The sequence below is a fragment of the Canis aureus genome, chromosome 21, assembly GCF_053574225.1.
Source record: "Canis aureus isolate CA01 chromosome 21, VMU_Caureus_v.1.0, whole genome shotgun sequence".
NCBI lineage: Eukaryota > Metazoa > Chordata > Mammalia > Carnivora > Canidae > Canis > Canis aureus.
The window spans coordinates 39,246,807-39,269,366 of NC_135631.1; the positions used below are offsets into that span (position 1 = coordinate 39,246,807).

The following is a 22,560-nucleotide window of genomic DNA, read 5'->3' on the forward strand; positions in this document are numbered from 1 at the left end:
CAGAGCCCCCCAAGAAAACCAAACACTACCTCTTTGGAGCTTGGAACACCACTGTGATTTTTTTCCATTATCAGCCATCGGAGAACATTTGGGATGGAGAGGTCCTTCCAAGTTGGCCACGGGTTAACAAATCTGCCATCCTTTCCTCTCTTTGATTTGGTCACATCTTCCTCTAGTCTGTAATCTAGTTTGAAACTTTTCCTGGAAAGCCTAGAAGAATCACTTCCCACAGAACTCCGTGCTGAATTTTGGCGTTTCCTTACTGCTTCTTTAGGATATTGGCTGCTTGTCATCAGAGATTGGTTGCTTTCATTTTCATCCATGTCCTTTTCAGAACTAAAAAAAAAAACAAAAAAACAGAGGGAGGGTAAAAATATTGACTTCAACATAAAGGCATGAAAACGTATGAAACAGCATCCAGAGTATTATTTCTTAGCCAATAAAAAATTTCCTCAAACTTCTAAAAACAGTGTATCTCTATCAGCTTGAACTTCCTTCCTGCAAAATACAATTTTGTAATCCAGGATTACTGCTTGCTAAATAGAAAAGATGTTTGCTTTACCTACTCCTGCCAAAGCTTTTTTTTTTTTTTTTTTCCTGCCAAAGCTTTTAAATGTTCCTTATCTGCTGTAACCCAAAGCAATGTCCATGCACCAGGCAGCATTTTAAACATATGAAATTTTCCATCTCCATGATCTTACACAATTAAAGCACCTTCCTGAATTTGTAATATTTTCATTCCTGAATTTTAAAAGTATTATTGTTAAAAACACAGTGAGAAGGGCTGAGTTCCTGGAGGATAAGCCAGTACTTCCAGTGATTTACAGAGAGCTCCACTAGGTCTAGCCATTTTTACTTTGAAGATAATCTGTTACTAATTCCCCTAAAAAACACACTGAGTTCAGATCCCAGGAAAGGAGATGATAATGTTAATGGAGAGACATTTCAATAATGTATTTAAGTGGCTAACAATGCAAATTTGAATTAACTCAGGTTCAGAACTGCTGGGACAGTACAGTATGCATCCCAGCTAGTTACCTTGGGTAAGTTTCCTAACCTCTCTGGGCCTCAATATCCTCATCCATAAAATAGAGATAACAAAACCACCTAATCTCTGAGGTCTACTGGGAGGTTTTAAAAAGCTAATACAAATAAAGCAATTAGAAACAAGCATATATTTTATATATATATGTAACCACACACACAAATGGTAAGAGCTCAACAAATGTTAGCTGTTGCTGTTGACATTATTCCCACCACCACCACCACCACTTAACTCAAAGAACCAAAATCCTTGATTTATTTATTCGAGAGAGAGAGAGAGAGGGGCAGAGACATAGGCAGAGGAAGAAGCAGGCTCCCTGCGAGGAACCCGATGCAGGACTTGATCCCAGTACCCCAGGATCACAACCTGAACCAAAAGCAGACACTCAACCACTGAGCTACCCACATGTCCCAAAATCTTTGATTTTTAACTATGTAGGTACTCCAGATATATAAAAGTGATAATATATTAAGAACATACATTTATCCAGGGGCAGGAGGGTGGCTCAGCCAGTTAAACATTCGGCTTTTGATTTCAGCTCAGATCATGATCTCAGGGTCATGAGACTGAGCCCTGCCTCTCAGGCTCCATGCTCAGCAGGGGTCTGCTTGAGATTCTCTCCCTTGAGCCTTCACCCCCAGCCCATGTATGTGCGTGCACGTCATTCTTTCTCAAATATATAATAAATCTTTTAAAAAGAAAAAAAATAATATGCATTTATCAGGGCATCTGGATGGCTCAGTTAAGCAACTGACTCTTGATTTTGATTCAGGTCAAGATCTCAGGGTCAAGAGATCCAGCCCAGGGAGTCTGCTTGAGGATTTTTTTCTCTCTTTCTATCCCTCTGCCCTACCCCTTGCTCACACATGTGCTCTCTCCTTTCTTAGATAATAAATCTTAAAAGAATATGCCTTTATCTGCCATAAATTTCATTTCTTTCCTTTTTTTTTTTTAAAGATTTTATTTATTTATTCATGAGAGACAGAGAGAGAGAGAGAGAGAGAGAGACAGACAGACAGGCAGAGACACAGGCAGAGGGAGAAGCAGGCTTCATGCAGGGAGCCTGATGTGGGACTCGATCCTGGGACTCCAGGATCACACCCTGCGCCGAACGCAGGCGCTAAACCGCTGAGCCACCCAGGGATCCCCTTCATTTCTTTCCTATTCTACTACACAAACATTTGCTTTCTGTAGAGTTTAAATACAATGCATACACATAATACACTTCATAACCCTAACAAAATAAACACAACAGAAAGCCAAATAGTTTTATGGCTGCAATGATGTTTACCATAGAAATACTGTCCAGGAGGGAAAAGGAAAGAATACAAATACTAGGATGAACATATACACTGAAGTAAAACTATTTTTCCAAACTGTCTACGGTAAAATAGTCTATGGTCTGGAGAATAATTGGTGTTGAGAAAAGAAACCACAGCTAACAAAAGCTAAAGCACACACTGTTGCTCAGCCATTGGTGTTTGCTGGAGAGCCTAATAGCTACGAGAGCCTAACAAGCTTTATATCTTAGGCAAATAACAACTATCCTAAGACCTCAATTTTCTCCTCTGTAAAATACCTACTTATCTCATGGGGGTCCAAAGGATTAAATGACACAGCATACATAAAGGGCTTGCCACCCACCAAATGCTAATTCTTTTTTCCCTAATCCTGCTAACTGGCCATATATCTTAATTCTTTAAATTCCATCAGAAAGCAAAGAATCTGGGTAAGTTACCTCAGTTCTTCTCCAAGAATTGCCCTACTTGGGATATAATTAAGTTCAGGCCCAGGGGTACCTGGAGTGGCTCTGTGGCTCCGGTCATGATCCTGGGGTCCCAGGATCAAGTCCCACATAGGGCTCCCTGCATGGCGCCTGCTTCTCCCTCTGCCTGTGTCTCTGCCTTTCTCTGTTTCTCATAAATAAACAAAAATCTTTAAAAAAAAAAAAAAAGTTCAGGTCCAGGACTTTACAAAGGGCAGGAACAAGGACCAATCATTTAAATACTACTCCGTTTAACAGATGTACACAAACCAAATTTAGAGACTTTATTTCCTGACAATGTAACATGTCTAATAGATGGTAGAGCTGACCTGATGCTACCTACCCCTTGTGATAATAAACAGCTTATGAGATACGTACATGGGCCTATTTCTACAGACACATATACACAGTATTTACACATACACATATAACACACATATAATATTCCTACTAATATGTAATAAAGTTTGGCTCATTGTTTTAAACAATTAGAAAAAGGAAGGAGAAATGGGCCCTCTGATTCAAAAACCACAAAAGCAAAGTCACAACAGGGTTTTGAGACAACATCTAGCCTTCCAAGAGGCTGGGACCTAAGTAGTAAGGAAGGCTTGTGAGAGCCAACAGCGAGGGCATGAAAGGTGGGATTCGATTTGGGGCCTGGCCTGAGACTTTAAGGAGGTTCACTACACTGTAAGCAAGGAAGGAAAATGAAGGGGCTTAGAAGGGGACAACTGATAGGATAAAAACGAAAGAATGTGGCCAAAACACTGGAGCCTGGGAGATCAATTTGTGAGCAGCAAACAGGCAGCCCAGGACACCCAGTAACAGCAAAGCACTCTGCTCCGTGGTTCACACATTCCATTTAAATAACCACTCCTGGGACACCTGGGTGGCTCAGTTAAGCATCTGCCTTCCGCTCAAGTCAGTCTTCCACTCAAGTCACGATCCCAGGGTCCTGTACTGAGTCCCACACCAGGCTCTCTGCTCAGTGGGAAGTCTGCTTCTCCCTCTCCCTCTGTGTGCTTAGCTTGTGCACATTTCTAATCGAAACACGAAGTAGTAGTAACAGCCCAGTGAAAAGACAGGAGGCAGGGACAGAAAAGAAAGCACAGAATAAATCCAAGAAACAAAGGGTAAATCACCAAAGCCCAAGTCTCTGGATGGTCACAGACTTTGGACAGTTTGTAGGGCAGGTTGGGAGGCAGGAGTCAGAAATGACCAATAACCAAAAAAGCACCAATAACTAAGCCAAGGAATTAGGGCAAAGCAAGTGTTTAGAGCATGGAAAAGAAGTGGATTTCTGACCCAGTGACCTGGAGACAGTGTGTGAGACAACAAGGAGGCATCCAAGAGGAAGTGCTCATTGACACCCAAGGAAAAGATGACCCTGGGACCCAGGTTGCTTGGGAGGTGATACAAGTGAAGGTAAGAGAACAGAGAGGTTTCCAGGGACCTGGGAGTAGAATGAGAGTGAAAAATGGGTTCTGCTTCATCCTTGAACAATAAACTGTCTCTGCATGCTGCCCCCATCTTCTTTCCTCCCATCCACTCAGGCTCTCACCCCAATCAACCCATGGGAACAGTTCTCCAGCAAACAGCAAGCAATCCTCTCTTAACATACCCTTCACCCCAATACACACAAAATCCAGTCTTCAGGAATGATCTTTTTATTATATTTTTTAAAATATTTTATTTATTTATGAGAGACACAGAGAGAGAGAGAGAGAGAGAGAGAGAGAGAGAGAGAGAAAGGCAGAGACACAGGCAGAGGGAGAAGCAGGCTCCATGCAGGAAGCCCCATGCAGGACTCAATCCCTGGTCCCCAGGATCACGCCCTGGGCCCAAGGCAAGCGCTAAACCACTGAGCCACGCGCTAAACCGCTGAGCCACCCAGGGATCCCCAGGAATGATCTTTTTAAAGGCAAATCTGATCAATGAAAAGAAAAAGCCTCTAGAAGACTCCCTTGGTTCTCAGAACAAGGGCAAAGGTCAGTAAGAAGATGCTCCAAGAGGGTGTTTCTTGCCCTGCTCACACCCTGCTCTGCTCCAAATACATGGCCTTAATCTATTTCCTGAAATGCACCATGCTCCCACCTCAAGGCCACCCACTGCCATCACAGGGCCTTTACACAGGATTCTTAAAATATCCTTCAGTACCTGAACATATATTCACACGATTTTATGCTACCATGAAAGTGTTCAAGCAATATGAAATATTGGCACTATGCTGCACCACTGCACACTATGCACACTAGGAAATGATCGGGAAAAAACGGAAGGACATGAACCTTAACCATCTGGACTTGTTCTCTTATAGGAAAAGTACTGCCAGTCCATTTGGGGAACATGCAAAGTGACAAGCTCTACCAACAGGTCCTCCGGTGACAAAGTGAGCCTCAGCCAGTGGAGACACAGGAGCTGGCCTGATGCTAGGTCATGTGAGAAGCTCCTCATTAACTATCTGTGTTCTGGTCACTCTGTAATGCACAGCAACGATCTCACAAGGGTCATCTTGAAATACCAAAGATAAAATGTTGGGAAAAATGAGGACTGAATTAGAGTGGGTTCTGTGGATGGCCCTGCTAGTAACTAATTAGCTTTCAAGCTTTGTAAATTCAGACAAACCCCTCAACATATCCAGGCTGGAGTTTCCTTAATTAAGTGTAGCAAATTTTCTCATTATTTCTGGCTATAGATCTCTCCAAATTTAACAAGTAAAAATCCAGCCTTGATCTCAGGCCAACAGTAAGCAAAAGGAGATGGGCAGACTTATGCATACACATACAAAATAAACAACCTGTGTTTTAAAATTAAGTTCAAAACTTGAAGAAGAGCTTACATTATGCCGATTTTCATCCAATTTAAGGCACAGTGTCATTTTATGAGGCACTAAGATGGTAAAAATATTATCAATTATAAGGGCACCCATTATATGACACAACCTGTTGTCGTCAGTGGTGGTCAAATATGCATAAAATGCCTGTCCTGACATTGATAAAATATACCAGTTTTTATATGGAAATACAGATTTTGGAAGAGGAGCCAAAACATTAGCCTTGGTAATTAAATACAATCAGAATCACAATTAATGTGTTAACCTTCCTTTCCACTGTGAACAACAGCTAACTTTGTGAACAATAGCTAAATTTGGACTAAAAATCTACAATCCAGAGGCAAATTTAAACAAAGCCCTATGACAACCAATATAAAATACAAATAGTCTCTTTTAAAGAGCAATTTGTTACAAAAAGAACATAATTTCCATCTAGTAATTATCAACTACACTGTCTACATTTCTTTGAAGATTAATTGCCTACTTAATAGGAGAAGGACTTATTCCAATGTCTCTAACCAAAGAGAGATCTGAGCTGTGACATTTGGTGAAGACAAGTCTGCCAAGTACAAATATTTTATTTCAATAACTGCACACATGGGTAAAATGCTTTCAAAAAACAAGGACTGTCTATTTCAAAAGCAAATGTTTTATCCTTTCTTTCTTTGACATTTAAGATTTGCCAGCTGCCTAGAACTGAATGCACTGCTTTATCATTTAAAAAGTTCAAGAAAAAAATTACATTAGCACAATGTATGTTTAGGATTTCAACATGCTCATAAATCATGACCCTGCAAACCATTATTCCTGGAGGTGACATTTAATAAATACTAAGTGAGTGATTATCCATTACATGCCAACAAAGATGCTGACCTGAAATCTGGAAAACATTCAGAACTATATTTTCAGACATCTAAACACAAAATTTACCAATTTATATTTGCAGTCCTATCTTTAATAGAAAGGATCCTTTTAATATAATGCTAAATAACATAGCTAATGAAACTATTTCAACTCACTAAAGTGTCTGCAAAGGGCTTCCACAGGTGAAATTAAACTGTCTCAGGGACACCTGGGTGGCTCAGTGGTTGAGTGTCTTGCCTTTGGCTCAGGTCATGATCCTGGGGTCCTGGGACAGAGTCCCACATCAGATTCCCACAGGGAGCCTGCTTCTCCCTCTGCCTGTGTCTCTGTCCCACTCTCTCTCTGTGTCTCTCATGAATAAAGAAATAAAATCCTTTTTAAATATCTACAAAAAAAAATAAAAATAATCTGTCTCCCTCCCTCACATGCATTACAGACTTCCCTTAAGACTGGTGTTAATCCCCACATGTTTTCAGGAGTCTGATGGGAGGAGAGATATGTCCAAGCGTGGGAAGAACACTGGCTAATGAAAGGGAAAATGTTCTGTGGGAGGTATGTACACACCATACGTCAACAAAGAAAGTACCGCACTGTTTGTTATGGGTGAATTTCATTTTTTTTTACTTTGTTGGCTTAACAACCAGTTTCACTAAAAAGTTAAAGGAAAAAGCAAATAGCTCAATATACTATACCTGGGAGCACAGTAAAAATAAGTCATGACAACTTTTAATAACAATTTTTGAAGTTAAGGGGCACCTGGGTGGCTCCGTGGTTGAAGGTCTGCGTCTGGCTTGGGTCATGATCCCGGGGTCCTGGGATCGAGTCCCACATCAGGCTCCCTGCAGGGAGCCTGCTTCTCCCTCTGCCTGTGTCTCTGCCTCTCTCTGTGTCTCTCTCGTGAATAAACAAAATCTTTTAAAAAAAAATTCTTGAGTCAAAAATGTTTTAGAATACATATAAGTACATATATACATAATATACACTTAGATGTATATGTATATAGGATATAAATTTTTAAAAAAAGGATATAAAAAGGGACCCCTGGGTGGCGCAGCGGTTTAGCGCCTGCCTTTGGCCCAGGGCGCGATCCTGGAGACCCGGGATCGAATCCCACATCGGGCTCCCGGTGCATGGAGCCTGCTTCTCCCTCTGCCTGTGTCTCTGCCTCTCTCTCTCTCTCTGTAACTATAATAAATAAAAAAAAAAAAAAGATTTAAAAAAAAAAAAAAAGGATATAAATGTATTTACCACACCAAACAATTTACCTTCCCAAAAGGGAAAAGAACTTGGGAGTTGGGAGCATAGAAGACGGGACTCCAGTGTTACCACTAAGTGGAGAGGGATTAGCGCAGGAGAAAGCAACTTCACCTCTCTCAACTTGGCCTTCCTCCTCTGTTAAATAAAGAGAACTACCAAATGTCTCCCTGATGCGCTGTAATGATGAGCAAGGACATCAGGGGTTAGTATTTCCCAAGCACTATCCAAATGCAAATCATGACAACTATTATTTACGTTCAGTAGAAAAGTAAAGGATATGGTAACTAGAACCTTTGTTCAAGTGAAAGATAACATCCTAGAATTCCAGATAGATTCAAAACAGATTGCAGAAATTGTTCTTAAAAATTTTATGTTGGGGGGCCTGGGTGGCTCAGTGGTTAACGGTCTGCCTTCGGCTCAAGTCATGATCCCAGGGTCCCAGGATCGAGCCCTGCATGGGGCTCCCTGCTTCTCCCTTTCTTTCTGCCTGCTGCTCCCCTGCTAGCTCCCCTGCTAGCTCCACACAAGCTCTCTGTTTCTCACTGTTTTAAAGTATTTTTTTTAATTTATGTTTAAAAAAGTATTTTAGGGATCCCTGGGTGGCGCAGCGGTTTGACGCCTGCCTTTGGCCCAGGGCGCGATCCTGGAGACCCGGGATTGAATCCCACGTCGGGCTCCCGGTGCATGGAGCCTGCTTCTCCCTCTGCCTGTGTCTCTGCCTCTCTCTCTCTCTCTCTCTCTCTCTCTCTCTGTGATGACTATCATAAATAAATAAAAAAATTCTTTTAAAAAGTATTTTTATAAAAAGTCTACATTTCTCTATCCTTTATAAAAACCAAAGTATTTTCTTGTATAAAAAAAACTTTAAATTTGTCTTATAAAGTGTTCTGATTATAGACAGAAAAATTACTTCAACAAATGATAAAATTAATTCGAATAGCAGGACCCACAGAATGGAAGCTGCCCCTGTGGCCTGGCCCACAAATCTAAACCCAAGTCAACCTGCACTTACGGGAAACCCTATCACACACCAATCACAATCCTCCAATTCAGCTTAGTGCGTGTACCTGACCCTAAAAAAGACTCCTAACTCGGGAACCGAACTAGGGGTGGTGGAAGGGGAGGTGGCCGGGGGGTGGGGGTGCCTGGGTGACGGGCACTTGACGGGATGAGCACTGGGTGTTGTTATTCTATATGTTGGCAAGTTGAACGCCAATAAAAAATAAATTTATAAAAAGAAAAAAACAGCACCTGCCAGCCTGATAAGAAAATTCCCAATCTCCTAACCAATCATTCCTTGTTTCCACATTGCCTCTTCTATGCTCAATAAAATGGACTCTTACAAAAAAATTCCTCAGGAAAAGTGTTCTACTGAAGCACCATACTCCCCACATCCCATGATTTTTTTTCCTTAAATAAGGACATGGAGGGATTCCTGGGTGGCGCAGTGGTTTAGCGCCTGCCTTTGGCCCAGGGCAGGATCCTGGAGACCTGGGATCGAATCCCACGTCGGGCTCCCGGTGCATGGAGCCTGCTTCTCCCTCTGCCTGTATCTCTGCCTCTCTCTCTCTATCATGAATAAATAAAAACTTTAAAAAAATAATAATAATAAGGACACGGAATTTGTTACTAAATTGTGTTTTGTCATCTGACACAAGTAATTCTCAAAGAAATGCTACCTTACCAAAAGCACCTAAGACTCAGGATAGACAGTTTGGAAAAAAGGGAGTACAAAATACAACCTGACACTCCAGGATACAAATGAGAGAACACGTTTTCTTTTCAAAAATTAATCAAGGATAACAAATGTTCATGATCACACAACACCAAAGGCTTTGAAAATCCTTTGCTATTTGACAAAATGCAATATATTGAACTAAAAAGTCATTTAACAGGCTATCAAGAGATTTTTACATCACCAAAATACATACAGTGTAAGTGCTTCCTCTATAATGAGTTTTTTCCTATAAGAAAGCAAAGCTTTGGTTAGAATCAGAAACAATAAACAAGGCAGCTTAAGACCAAAGCCCACTTTAAAATACCACCTACAGTACTGCAACTGGAAGCCTCAGGATAACGCTACTAAAATGGCATGTTATGGCAAATTGAGAAAACATGCATAAAGTAGGTTTCCTGAAATGACATAATTATCACCTCCTTAATATCTTAAAAATTATGCAAACGAAAAGTTAAGATTCATTTCTGGTGTAATCAGTAAAACCTAAATAATACAATTACTTAACAGAAAAGGCTGGGAATATGGGGAGGAAAGACTAGCCCGATGCTTGAGAAACTTAAAAGTGTACCCTCAATCTGTCAGATGATCTTACGTGTTCATTATTCCTTAAGCCAAGATTTGAACAAAAATATACTTTCAAAATGTGGTCTTTCTCTCTCCTGTCTCTGTCTCAATCAATTATGCAAAAAGAAAGTTTATTTTTAAAGCATAACCCATAAAAATATATATCCCATAAGAAAAGGAATGGCGGGGTGCCTGGCTGGTTCAGCTGCTTGAGTGTCTGATTCTTGATTTCGGTTGAGGTTATGAACTCAGAATCACAAGACCCAGCCCCACACTGGGCTCCACGCTGTGCATGGAGCCTGCTTAAGATTCTCTTTTTCCCTCTCCAACTGCACCCCCCCCTTTGCCCGCTCCCGCATGCACACGTGTGTGTGTGTCTCTCTCTCACACACACACACACACACAAATGCTCTCTTCCCCACTTAAAAAAAAAAAAATAAGATTGGAGAAATTGGTCTTCATAGCTCCTAGATAGAAAGGAAGGGTAATGAAAGGAAAAATACTCTCTAACTTCCGACTTCAGTTCCTTTTTTTTTTTTTTTAAATATTTTTTTATTTATTCATGAGACACAGAGAGAGGTAAAGACTTAGGCAGAGGGAGAAGCAGGCTCCCTGTGGGGAGCCTGATGCAAGACCCGATCCCAGGACCCCAGGATCACACCCTGAGCCACCCAGGTGCCCCCTCTAATAATCAAAATCTTAAAAAAAAAAAAAAAAAAAAGTCACTGTCATTGAGACTTTCTTCTTAGGGTTAGGGAAGGGGCACAACCTCAAGGCCCCTTCACCCTCCTAGGTCCTATCAATCCGTGGCTGCCCCCGAGAGCCTGCTCAGGCCACGGAGGAACTGCCCCTCTAACGTGGCCCCACCGCGGCGTGCCCCTGCCAAGTCCACCCCCGGAAGGAAGTTCCCAGCTACAGTTAGCTCAGATGCAGCCACCTTCCCAGGCTGGGCTAGCAAGGGATAAGTATAACAGTTTTCATCTGAGAACAGCAAAGTTGGCTACCTGGAGAAAGTAGAGTTCCCTGGGTTTACCCGGCAAACCAGGTGATTATTTATTTACAGCTTAAAGTATTTCAGAAGAGATTTCATGACAAATCTGAACATCAAAATCATTTGATTTTCACCCTTATAATAAAGTTTCAGGTATAATTTGTAAGGGCCTATACTTCAATCATTTTTAGAGACATTTACCAAACATGTTTGAATGTCTACTACATCTAAATTCTAGCAAAAAAATGGGGATCCCTGGGTAGCCCAGTGGTTAGGCGCCTGCCTTCGGCCCAGGGTGTGAACCTGGAGTCCAGGGGTCGAGTCTCACATCGGGCTCCCTGAATGGAGCCTGCTTCTCCCTCTGCCTGTGTCTCTGCCTCTCTCTCTCTCTCCCTCTCTCTCAATCATGAAAAAATAAATAAAATCTTAAAAAAAAATTATAGACAACCATACAGATTTTGGAGAAACATGTTTACATTAGTGTTAGCTATGAATACTAAAAACTGTATGAGGCATTTCCAAAACACCTGAATACTTGCTCCTTATATGCCAAGTGGTTCACACTGATGAGAAGTTCTGTGATCCACAAGATCGGGGATGTGGAGGAGGCTCATAAGCCTCTGAATGCAGCCAACCAGTAACAGGGCCTGGATGTCAACACAGAGGGTGATGGAAAGCAAGAAAGGCACCAGGGAGGTTGCTTGAGGCCCTGATTCATGTACAAAGGAGTATGTCAAAAGGGCACACAATCCTGCATGAGAAAAAGGTAAAGGACAACTAACCAACCAACAGTGGGAGCTTTTACAAGGAAGCAAGGCCCAGGGCACCACTGAGGTCAGACCCTGTTCTGCCCATTGGCTGACAGTGTAACAGCAGGTTCACAGTGGCGCCATGTGACATCCCCAAAAGGTCAACTAACATTTTTTTTTCAGTGTGTCTTTTATAAAGGTTTCATTTATTTATTTGAGAGAGAGAGAGAGAGAGAGAGCGCGCACAAGATGGGGAGATACAGAAAGAGAGGGAGAAGCAGGCTCCCAATGATCAGAGAGCCAGATATCAGGCTCCTAATTCAGGACCCCGAGATCATGACCTAAGCTAAAAGCAGAGACTTAACTGACTGAGCCACTGTGGCATCCCTCAACTCAGTGTAGCTTAAGAATACCAGAAAGTGGGACACCTGTCTCTCATGAATAAAGAAATAAAATCTTAAAAAAAAAATATCAGGAAGTATCCTTACTTACAGTATTCTTAAGAATACCAAGAATTTAAAAAAAAAGAATACCAAGAATTATAAAAGCATATCAAAAACTAGATATAATTAAAATATACTTGAATCAAGTCATCAGGAAAAGCCACATTACCAGAAAAAGGAGCACAAAAAATGTAAACATTTTGTTTTTTTAAACATTTTAAAATAAATATTTCCCAACTTGGCATGTATCCTTGTCACCTCTAAGTCTTAGTTTCCATGTCACTGTGGTATTGGACTAAATGTACGTGATCCTTAGCCCAGTGTCTGGCACACAATAAGCCCCTAATAACTATAAGCCACTGTCTTATTATATTCTAAGCATATATTCCATTTTTAAATTTCTACACTAATAAGATACAAGAGCTGAGCATAATGGCATGAATAAACTGAAATGACATAAACTCTGGAATATGTTTTTGTTCTTATATTTGAGCAAGAGCAGCCCTGGTCTTCCCGGAATTCATAAATCTCAAAACAAATATGAAGCCACGATTCTCCACAGGATTCCTATGCAACCCCATGGCTCCTTGTGACCTTAGCAACTCTCTGAATTCACCAGGAGACTCTTCATAAACTTTGAACAGTGTCCTGGTTCTGGAAATAACAATCCTTTCCACCCTCACCCCATTATCTCCCCTCACTGTCCCCCAGGGAGAAAAATGTGCCAACTCAGGATGCTCATAGCGGCCGCACCCACTATCAGCACTTCACCAGAGCCTGAGCCCAGTTAGCAAGGTTCTCTGGCTCAGAGGAGAAGCTTCCCACCAGAGGAGCAGGCAATTTAGGCAGGCCAGGCAACGCTGGCTAAATGTCCCCTAAAGCATTTGGTGCCTTCTATCTCCCAACCAAGTGACTACTGGTCTCAAGGTTTTCCAACTTCCCCTTCCGGTGGTCAAACAGGGTTTTTTTGTTTGTTTGTTTGTTTGTTTGTTTTTTTGTAGATTTTATTTATTATTCATGAGAGACACAGAGAGAAAGAGAGAGAGACACAGGCAGAGGGAGAAGCAGGCTCCATGCAGGGAGCCCGACCTGGGACTTGATCCGGGTCTCCAGGATCACACCCTGGGCCAAAGGCAGGCGCCAAACCGCTGAACCACCCAGGGATCACCCTCAAAACAGGTCATTAAGGAAAGATCTGATCTCCAGGATAACTGATAGGGAGCAACGTGGGACTCCTCTTTAAGTATTTCCAAGCCAATGGCTACAAAGCCTTAAACCTGGGATTCTCAGGCACCTGGGTGGCTCAGTGATTGAGCCTCTACCTTTGGCTCAGGTTGTAATCCCGGGGCCTGGGATCGAGTCCCACATCGGGCTCCCCACATGGAGCCTGCTTCTCCCTCTGCCTGTGTCTCTGCCTCTCTCTCTCTCTCTCTCTCTGTGTGTGTGTGTGTGTGTCTCTCATGAATGAATGAATCAATCAATCAATCAATAAAAATTATACTCGAGGCTACTGAATCAAAATGTCAGGTGGGGGTTCCCCAGATAGCTTCTAAAAGCTCTGTGGGTGATTCCAATACACACGGTTAAGAACAACCACTCTGAATTAGTCATTGGTATAAAAGTAGGACAGGCATGTAAGAAGGACCACAGGGACTTTCTGATACCCTCAAATTTATGTCAGCCTGGCAACTGTCAGCCACAAAGCCTAGTCTTCCTCCCTGCCCCTCACTACAAGTTAGAGAGGGCACATAACCACAGGATGACCACACAGTGCTAGGACTGGGAAGACCACATCGCTACAGACAAAGTCTGATAGGTCACAGACTTGTATTCAGTCCAGTTGAGTCACAAATTCGACTCTGTGCTCCTAGGAAGCCGAACCAAAAGAAAAGGAAACATAATCCATGATGATTCACATTGTCTCCAATAACCCTGAGCAGCCTATACATGAGGAGTATTCAATAAATATTTATTGAGGCACACCTGGGTGGCTCAGTCTGTTGCCTCCAACTCGGGTCATGATCCTGGGGTCCTGAGATCAAGTCCCGCATCAGGCTCCTTGCTTGCTTCTCCCTCTCCCACTCTCTAGCTGTTCTCTCTCTCTCTCTTTCTCTCTCTCTTTCTCTGTCAAATAAATAAAACGTTTAAAAAAATAAAAGTTAAATTTTAAAAATGTCAAAAATAAATATTTATTGAATGAATAATGAAGAATAGGAGTTTAATCTCCTAATTTCTTCACTGAGAGTTTTTAAAAAATTGTTTTTATTTCAGGGTTTTTCAAAAAGATTTTATTTACTTATTTGTGAGAGAGGGAGAAAGAGTGCGTGGGGGAGCATACAATGAGGGGAGGGTCAGGGGAGAGGGAGAAGCAAGCTCCCCACTGGATAGGGAGCCCACCACAACTCAGGGCTCCTTCCCAGGACCCTGGGATCACGGCCTGAGCTGAAAGCAAACACTTAACCACCTGAGCCACTGAGGAGCCCCCAGAGTTAACCGGTTTTAAAAAGACTTACTGGGAATCAAATTATAGCAGAAGCACAAGTAACCAAAGGACAGTAAGACAAAAGCCAACAGAGGGCATTCCTACTACTAATTACAGAAATCAAAACTGAAAAACCCTAGGGAATTCCTGAGACCTTGAATTTCTATAGTGGTAAAGTTGTGACCCAGTGGTAAAGATTATAAGATGCTGAGGCGCCTGTGGGGAACTCAGTAAAGTGTCCAACTCTTGGTTTCAGCTCCGATCATGATCTCAGTCTTGAGATGGAGCCCAAATTGGGCTCTGCACTGAGCTGAGCGTGGAGGCTACTTAGGATTCTCTCTCCCAAAAAAAAAAAAAAAAAAAAAAAAAAAAAAAAGGACTCTCTCCCTCTGCCTCTGCCCACCCTGCTCATGCAGCCTCTCTCTCAAAAAAAAATAAATGAAAAAATTTTAAATGCTTTTAAAAAAACAAAACAAAAACAAAACTAGAAGAGGCTTACCATAAGATCTAATCCCCTCCCTTTCTCTTCTGTAACAGAGCCCCAGTTTCACTTAGGATAACTAGCTATGCACCAGCTACATGACCACCTTTCCTACCTTTCCAACTAGGGGATTAGCCATATTGATGATACTTTGTGATTCAAGCAGGAGTCTTCCAAGATGCTTCTGGGAGCCTCCCTAAGGGCAAGGGAGACATTCTTTTTTATTCTTCCTGCACCTTGCTGGCCGGAGCCACCCGGAGTATGAGGGCCACGTCCTAGGAATGGCATAGAGAACTAGGACTTCAGGAGCCACAATACCCACTCCAGAATTTCCTAATCCTAAACCTCCCAAAACTAATCCCGACTGAGACAATAACCATAGCTGCGAAGTTCAGGGAAGCTATGGAAACACATAATCCTTCCTGATCCAAACATGGGTACACCGAGCAGCACACCTGACTGCTAGTTTACTGCTCATTAAGCACTTACTCTGTGCCACTTTAAATATATTAGTTATCAGGGGATCCCTGGGTGGCTCAGAGGTTTGGCACCTGCCTTCGGCCCAGGGCGTGAACCTGGAGTTCCAGGGTCGAGTCCCACGTCAGGCTCCCTGCATGGAGCCTGTGTCTGCCTCTCTCTCTCTCTCTCTCTCTCTCTCTCTCTCCGTGTGTCTCTCATGAATAAATAAAATCTTTATCAATAAATAAATAAGTTATCTCATTCAACCCTTACAACAGTCCCAGGAGGTACAAATTATCCTCATGTTAAGGGTGATATAACCAAAGGTTTACAGTTTTATAGTTTGCATAAAGTCAAAAAGCTGGTTAACAGTTGGACCTGGAGATCCAACCCAAGTTGAATCAGATTCCAGAGCCCGTGCTCTTTCCACTAATCACATTGAATCTGCAAGGAAAATCCAATAAATTTATCTTGAACAGATACGGGGTTCAAAGTTTGTAAATACAGCCAACAGTCTCACTGCCAAGGCTAACCTTTTTTGCTTTCAACCATGTCTTTTTTTTTTCCCTTTCAAAGTAAAAAGCACTTAGTAGTTCCCTGACAAGTTCCCTCATAAATATAACTGCCCTTTTAATTTTACATGGAGATTTCAAATGATGATGTGATCTATTTAATCACTAAACTGCTCTCAAAGTTATATAAAAAAGAACAAATAATGCTTTTATATATAGCTCTATATTCCAGTCATATAAACAGGTAATATACATGAGGTCTTGAAGATATTTTCTTTGCCTTTGAAAAGATACCTAAATTCATCCAGCACATAACCACCTGGCATTTTATCCAACTGGGAAGAACTGTTAATCAAGTTCAATGAAGAGACAACTTCGGGCAGGGGGACCCTACTGTGCCCGGGGCTTTCCCAGTTCTAGCACCGAGAGTCCTGCCTCTTGAAAACCTCAGTCCCAGAAAAACCTGGAGGAATGATCACTCTAGGCTTCAGGGACCATATAAATGCAAAGTTAGGTCTTCAACAAAACTTACTAAAATGTGAACAGTTGATAGTAAATTGGAGATGAGCATTATTACAAGCTACGATTTAAGACAGTTGGGTAGTTAAGCAAAAAGGAATTATAAAGCTCCTATTCATGCTTAACCAAGAGAATGTTACTGAGTACAGTTTGTCAAATTCTTTTTTTTTTTTTTTAATATTTTGTTTTAAAGATTTATTTAGGGATCCCTGGGTGGCGCAGCGGTTTGGCGCCTGCCTTTGGCCCAGGGCGCGATCCTGGAGATCCGGGATCGAATCCCACATCAGGCTCCCGGTGCATGGAGCCTGCTTTTCCCTCTGCCTGTGTCTCTGCCTCTCTCTCTCTCACTGTGTGCCTATCATGAATAAAAATTAAAAAAAAAAAAAAAAAAAGTAAAGATTTATTTATTTATTCAGAGAGAGCGAGAGAGAGGCAGAGACACAGGCAGGGGGAGAAGCAGGTTCCATGCAGGGAGCCCAACGTGGGACTCAATCCCGGATCTCCAGGATCACATCCCGGGCTGCAGGCGGCGCTAAACCGCTGCGCCACCGGGGCTCCCCTTTTTTTTAAGATTTTATTTATTTATTCATGAGACACACACACACACACACACACACACAAGCACACGCACAGGCAGAGGGAGAAGCAGGCTCCATGCAGGGAGCCCGACGTGGGACTTGATCCAGGGGCTCCAGGATCAGGCCCTGGGCTGAAGACGACACTAAACTGCTGAGCCACCCAGGCTGCCCCATCAAATTCTTTATTGTGATGACATTCAACATGCCCACTGGCATTCATATTCACCCAGTTAAAAAAAACAGGCTCTGAGCAGCATCATATATACATTCATACACACCAAACATCGCATCTACATATGAAATTGAGATACTGTATGTGCAAAGAATCAGGAATTAACTTTCATCCAAGAATGTTACAAGTACCTCATCTCTGTGAAATGGTAGAAAAGTCTCATGTTTTTTTTTTTAAAGTCTCGTTTTGAGGTTTGAGTTTTGCAGTAGAAAAGTCTCGTTTTGAGGTTTCAGTTTTGCAGTATCATGATAGGCTAAAAACGCTTGCAAGAGCAGAAACAGGAAATCTGGAAATTAAGAAGTTGAACCGGAACGTACTAAAGTCCTTTCTAACTTGGCCATGCCAGGACTCACGTTCATCACTGTGTGACCCCTTTACTTTAAAGGTGAAGCAGGTCAGGCCAGAGGGTGACATGACATTCCAAGGGTCCAGCTCTGGCTAGTGATAGAGCCTGGACTGTCCATTAGCCATGCTCTCATCATGATCATGTTTAAAAACACCTGGGCCAAAAGAGCATATGATCTGCATAAAAAGATAAAGGACACATTTCACCCCATGTAGGGTATTTTACTTAGTTTAGCTCATAAACAGATAAATGGGTCCTAAGGTTTTTTTTTAAAGGGAGTCTAGAAACTCTGTAAACTGTCCCTAGTTACTTCAACCATCTAACAGCACAATACTCTGAATATATACACAGTACTTCTTTTCACAAACTCTCCAAACAAGCCAAAGGAAGGAACACAGTAACTTAAAAAAAGAACAAAACATCTTCCTAGTCTGAGGACCCTCCAAATACAGAAACCTTCCCAATCCAATTATTGCTGTTGTCCAGGTGTCCTAGCATCAGAGTCCTGTAAGCAAAACAAACATACATCTCACCAGTTCAAGGAGTGCCAGAAACAATGAGGAAGCTTGGTGTTTCTTTATTCTGACAACTTTACTCTTAAAAACAAGAAAGATTACAAATGAGTACAGAAGGGCAGCCCCAGTGGCCCAGCGGTTTGGCGCCATCTTTGGCCTGGGGTGTGATCCTGGAGACCCGGGATCGAGTACCGTGTCGGGCTCCCTGCATGGAGCCTGCTTCTCCCTCTGCCTGTGTCTCTGCCTCTCTGTCATGAATAAATAAATAAAATCTTAAAAAAAAAAAAAAAAAAAAATGAGGGATCCCTGAGTGGCGCAGTGGTTTGGCACCTGCCTTTGGCCCAGGGCGCCATCCTAGAGACCCGAGATCGAATCCCACGTCGGGCTCCCGGTGCATGCTTCTCCCTCTGCCTATGTCTCTGCGCCTCTCTCTCTCTCTCTCTCTCTCTCTCTCTCTCTGTCTCTTTCTGTGACTATCATAAATAAATTAAAAAAAAAAAACTTATGTTGTTTAAAAAAAAAAATGAGCACAGAAGTATACAGGTACTTGCTGTTCAGTCAGTTGGCTACTGGTCCCTTCATCTAAGAAGACTTCAATTTAGATAAACCTGAAAATCTGCTGCCTTCCAGGGAAAAGGTGGATTGTTTTAGGTAGTGGGTACATATGAAGTTGTTTCTCAATTACACTTTTGAATTGATGCTGATCCATCTATACGCAAGCCCCATACCCCCATAACCAATGATACCACTCACACACAGGTTTGGGGTGTAATCTACGGCCATAATGCTGGCCAAAGCTTACTGTGCCACACCACTCGACCTTGGCTTCATTGGTACCCCTTTCTACAAGAGGTAGCAAGGCCAGAGCTGTGGTGCTAAGGGACCTTGCCTAAAATCTCCCAGGCTTGGGACACCTGGGTGGCTCAGTGGTTGAGCTTCTGCCTTCAGCTCGGGGCATGATGCCAGGGTCCTGGGTTCGAGTCACACATCAGGCTTCCAGCAGGGAGCATGCTTCTCCCTCTACCTAGGTCTCTGCCTCTGTCTCTCTCATGAATAAACAAAATCTTAAAAAAAAAATCTCCCAGGCACTCAGTTTCCTGTTTGCCTCATCTGTGGAATGGGATTAACAACATCACATACTGTATGCCTATTAAATCAAACTTAAAATACAGAAATACTTGAAAGACATTTGTAAATTAGCTATGTTATCAAACCAACTGAGTTGACAAGACTATTTCTGACATAACAAACCTGCCCCTGGGGATATACGAATTCATACATAATCTGTCACGAAAATCTGTTAATAAAATATTTAAATACACAACAAATAGTTATTAATTCAAAAGACAAGTCGAGCACTATAAATTCTAGATAGGTAGACTTACTTCAGTAATATAGCGGTTAGAATGGTATATTACTTGAACCTCATGCTGCAAATCATTTGAATGATTTTCTTTTTTAAAGATTTACTTATTTTAGAGACAGGAGAGGGGAGAGGGAGAGAGGAAGTGGGAAAGGCAGAGTTAGAGAATCCCAAGAAAACTCTGTACTGAGCGTGGAACCCGACTTTGGGGCTGGATCCCACGACCTGACACCTGACCCGAAACCAAGAGTCGGATATTTAACTGACTGCGCCATCCAGGCGCCCCAAAGGAGTGATTTTTTTAATGCCCATTTTATACATGCCCTCACAGGCCTTCAGGATAAAGGTGCTCATTAACAATTACATGCACAGTTCATTTCCCCAATAATACTCCAATGCAAACACTCTTTCACCTGCATGCTTTTCAATCTAAAATGCCAGATCAACGCAGCCCCCCAGCTCCAGGCATATTCTTATTTACATAAGAAGAGTAGAACGGAAAAACCCTCCACATCCACAGCCATCTACCACTACAAAGAAAAAGCAGAATGAAACAAAATCAAAGGCAAATAATACTTTACCCAAACAGACAAAATGTTCTTAAAAATCCCCTCAGCCTCCCAAACACGTTAAGTACCAAAGGAACATAATGTCCTTTCAAACAAACATAAGAGGATGACTGTATCAACTAAAACATAACCAAAACCCTACAATGGAATGCTTGTATTAAAATGTCCTTCATGTAATTATCCTTGGACCAATTTAAAAATTAAGTTCTGCAATATGAAATCGGTACAATTTAACTTGGAATTGTGAATGACAATGGAGTATGAGAAATACTCTAAGTATTTTCCCCTCTTGGAGACTTACAGAAATTCCTGCAGCAGGAAAGCCTGCAGAATGTAATAAAAAAAATTTTTTTTTCTTGAAAACTGGGGCTGTATTTCCAGTGGACTCACAACGAGCTTAAGTGAAGCCGATCTCTGTTTAAATTCTTAAACAAGTGCACCTGCCCTAATTATTTTCTCTCCCAGACCTAATGTTCTCTTGCAGCATCAGGCTGATGTAGCCTATGGGTAACCTTTTCTTTTTAAAGATTACATAACTTCTTTCTCAACGATATCGATGTCCGAGGCTCAATCAAAAACAGTGTAGCTAAAACAGAACCAAAACTGCTAGGTATCCACTTGTAACAGATTGAAATGGTCTGATTTCCAGAGAGCCGTAGCTCAGCAATGACTTTCTCGATAAATTAATCAGAATGATCAAAGAGCAAACACTCCAAGCTCTCAGCCAAAGTAAACGAGATGAGTCATATTATAACAGTAAAGGCGAGGACGAGAACGAAATGGCTCTTGGAAGGCTGACTTCCCTCGCCCTCCCGACCTGCGGCGGCGTCTGCAGCTCCGCGCTCCGGCCCACGGCCAGGTCGGCGGCCCGCGGGGGAGGCGCCCGCCAGCCCCAGGAGCCCGCGGGGGCCCCGCTCTGGAAACCCAGAACTCCAGAAAGCCCCGGCTGGCCCGGCCCACCCCACCCCACCTTGCACCTCTCTTCTCGCTCTCCCTTCCCTGCTGAACTCCGAAGACCCAAGCTGAGAAACCTGTTGGAATGGATTTTTTTTTTCTTTTAAAGGTAAATATCAGACACGAAACAGAAATAAGTTGCTAAAAAAAGAAATAAGTTGCTCGAAGGAAGCTGCCGACCGATTCATCTACATACAGCGCTCGTCCTCGGACCCGGGGAGCGGCGGCCCGGCGACGTGCGGACCGGACGGGATCCACGCGGCTCGCAGGGCCGGCGGACTCCCCCGAGGGCAGGAACACGAATGGCAACACGAAGCGGGCTCCGCGGCTCCCGAGGCGCGCGGGTCAAACGAGCCCCCGCCCCTCACAGGCGCAGCATCCCCAGGAGGAGGAGGCAGGGCTCGGCGCCCGCGAACCGCCCGAGGCCGGGACACAGCGAGCCCGAGCGGCGCCGCGGGCGGGGAGCACCGAGCCGGGCGGGAGCGGGAGCGGGAGCCGGAGCGAGAGCGCAGACCTCTCGGCGCCCGGGGCGGGGGGGCGGGGCGAGAGGAGGGGCGGGGCGAGGGGCGGGGCGAGGGGCGGGGCTCACCTGGCGTTGGGGGCGGCAGGGCGCGTGCGCCGCCGCCGCTGCGGCCTCTCATGCACCGCGGCCCACAGCGCCCCCGGGCACAGCGCCCCCGCGCAGCGGGAAGGGCCGCGGCGGCCGGCGCCTGGGTTCCTCCGCCCCCGGCCCCGACGCGCCGGCTCCGCCGAGGGCGCCAGCAGCTGCAGGCACCACCTCAATGCCCGCCGCCTCGCCATCCCTGACGCGAGCCGTACCCACAGGCCGAGGCAAAGTTCGCTCCACGTGGCCTGCTCACTCACTCACTCGCGACCTTCCGAGCTGGCCGCTCCTGCCCTTACCAAGATGGCCGCCCCCGCCGACCCCAGAGCCGGCGCCATCTTGGTAAAGGAGGCACCGCGGGACGCGCGTGCGCGCTTCGATGTGTATTCCCCACCCGCCACCCCCGCGCCCGCGAGCGCCTCGGGTTCGCGCTGCCGAAACCCTTCTCAGACCGCTTTGGGTCCCCGGCCCCTAATCAATAGCTCGTTTTCAGGTGCGTGAGCACGTTGCTGGACCCCAGCCATCACTGCGAGAGCTAAATGGGATCTCGGTGGCCTCCGTCACCGGCGCTGTCGTGGTGGAGAGCACTGGGGAGCCCGCGAGCCTGGCAGCCGGGAAACTAATTTGAAGCGTGTGCACCGCCTGTCCCAGCCGCTCCTCGCCTTTAAAATGATGTCACAAGAATAGATGATGATAG

At 43.8% G+C, this 22,560-nt stretch overlaps 1 protein-coding gene across 5 annotated transcripts in view; it reads right to left on the bottom strand.

The window, feature by feature from the left end:
- The window catches only part of NAPEPLD (N-acyl phosphatidylethanolamine phospholipase D), a 54,602-nt gene extending 32,605 nt beyond the window's left edge, over positions 1-21,997 (bottom strand). Inside the window, exons 1-2 of one of the 5 annotated variants that reach the window (XM_077863936.1) lie at positions 21,849-21,997; positions 30-336 (exon numbers count right to left, since the gene is read on the bottom strand). In XM_077863936.1, the coding sequence (XP_077720062.1) occupies positions 30-323 (294 nt within the window). In that variant the 5' untranslated portion in view covers positions 324-336; positions 21,849-21,997. Of the gene's footprint in view, positions 1-29; positions 337-7,263; positions 7,404-10,792; positions 10,933-21,439; positions 21,766-21,848 lie in introns of those variants that run through there. The other 4 variants (XM_077863939.1, XM_077863938.1, XM_077863940.1 and 1 more) reach the window with 4 other exon arrangements.
- Between the last annotated feature and the right edge of the window lie 563 nt (positions 21,998-22,560).